General features: G+C 47.8%; 1 protein-coding gene across 1 annotated transcript; it reads left to right on the top strand.

The window, feature by feature from the left end:
* The first annotated feature begins 750 nt into the window (after positions 1 to 750).
* Positions 751 to 1,545, top strand: LOC142817505 (uncharacterized). Its single transcript, XM_075894522.1, has one exon. It carries the CDS (start codon positions 751 to 753, stop codon positions 1,543 to 1,545), a length of 795 nt encoding a protein of 264 aa, XP_075750637.1.
* The last annotated feature ends 209 nt before the right edge of the window (positions 1,546 to 1,754 follow it).

Raw genomic sequence — 1,754 nt, 5'->3', positions numbered from 1 at the left:
CGACAGCCTTGAGCAGGCTAAAGAGTTATGCCAGCAATTAGGCGACATATTGTCACAAGCCGGAATGCCACTCCGCAAGTGGATGTCTAACGACCACGATTTAATCAACTTATAGAAGATGGAAACTTGGCAAAACGGAAGGTGATGGCTGGACTTTCTACAACCACCAAAGTATTAGGAATGGGTTGGAATGCTCATACAGATAACTTTGAGTACAATCTAACCTCACTTCTTGAATTTCTCACCACAAAAGCTGACGGCTGGAGATTCGTGTTGCAAGTCTCAGCCAGAATTTTCGACCACTTTGGGTTCATTTCTCCCACAATGCTCTATGTAAAGATAATGTTTCAAAGATTCTGGCAGTTGGGCGCTTGATGGGACAATCTATTGCCAGAAATAACGCAGGTGAAGTGGAAATGCTAGCGTGAAGTTCTTCGCTGCATCAAGGCAGTTTCCAATCCGAGAACCATTGCAAGGAATTTTCGAGATTAAGAGAAAGTGTTGCACATTTTCTACGATGCCAGCCCAAAGGCATATGCTGTTGCATACGTTGCAAGCACGTCTCCCCAGGGAACAAACACTATAAGCCTAGTTATGGCCAAATAAATATTAGCTTTTACGAAGCGCCTCTCATTACCCCGACTACAGCTGGTGGGGGCACTCATTGGCGCTCGACTGTGTCACTACGTCGCCAAGTACTTGGACCTACAGAATGCTTCTACTGTGCTTTAGACTGATTCAGCAGTAGCCATGCACTGTATTAAAAGAAACGCTGCAAAGTGGAAGCCCTTCGCCGCAAACCGAGTATCAGAGCTGCAAGCGCTGACTGATCCCAAGTGTGACAGCTTGAAATCAGTCAGCACTATAACTGTCATCGTGATCCCAAGGATTGGAGACACTGCCCCGGAGTGGACAACCCCGCTGATTGGTATCCTCCCATCAGCCTTGTTGGAAAGTGAATTGTGGTGGACAGGACCCCATTGGCTTCACAAGAATGAGACGCATTCGCCAAGAACGAGCGAGCCCAGCTCAAGGACAGGAGAATGCCACTTGGAAGAGCGAAAAGTGACGGTGATGATAATAGTATCATCGCTGCTTGAGGCAGTACTGAAAGTAGAGGAGTTCCGCGCATTCAGCAGAGTCGTGCGCGTAAATGCGTGGGTCCGCCGCTTTGTCAACAACTGTGGCCACGGGGATGAAAGACAAGGTGGACCACTACGAGCTGAAGAGGTGATCGATTCTGAGAAGAACTGGTTAGTTGCAATTCAAGTAGAGGCATTCAGTGACGACATTTCCAACACGAAAGCACAAATACCGCTGCACAAAGGCTCTCTTGTTTTGCCACTGAACCCTTACCTTGACGGGGAGGGTCTCATGCGAGTTGGTGGACGCTTGCAGTTCACTGAAAACCCCAAAGAAACTAAACATCCGATCATTCTGCCTAGCACTGATTCCTTCACGCTTCTGCTCATAAGGAAAGAGCACGTGAGAATGCAGCACTCCGGGGTGCGTGATACCTTGACGCAACTGCGAGAGTTGTATTGAATAATCCGAGGGCGCCAGGTAGAAAGAAGGTCATCAAGCAGTGCCTCGTCTGTCGAAAACAAAGTTGCCCTTTTGTTACAGAACCAGTAACACCACTTCCAGCTGACAGAGTAACAAAGGAAATTGCGTTCGACACTGTCAGCATCGATTTCACTGGACCTCTGATTTGTCAACAGTCGCGTGGTGTCCGAAAATGTTACATTGCTATT

The sequence above is a fragment of the Rhipicephalus microplus genome, chromosome 5, assembly GCF_043290135.1.
Source record: "Rhipicephalus microplus isolate Deutch F79 chromosome 5, USDA_Rmic, whole genome shotgun sequence".
NCBI lineage: Eukaryota > Metazoa > Arthropoda > Arachnida > Ixodida > Ixodidae > Rhipicephalus > Rhipicephalus microplus.
The sequence above is the reverse complement of the archived record's forward strand: the minus strand, read 5'-3'. Positions and strand labels throughout refer to the sequence as shown.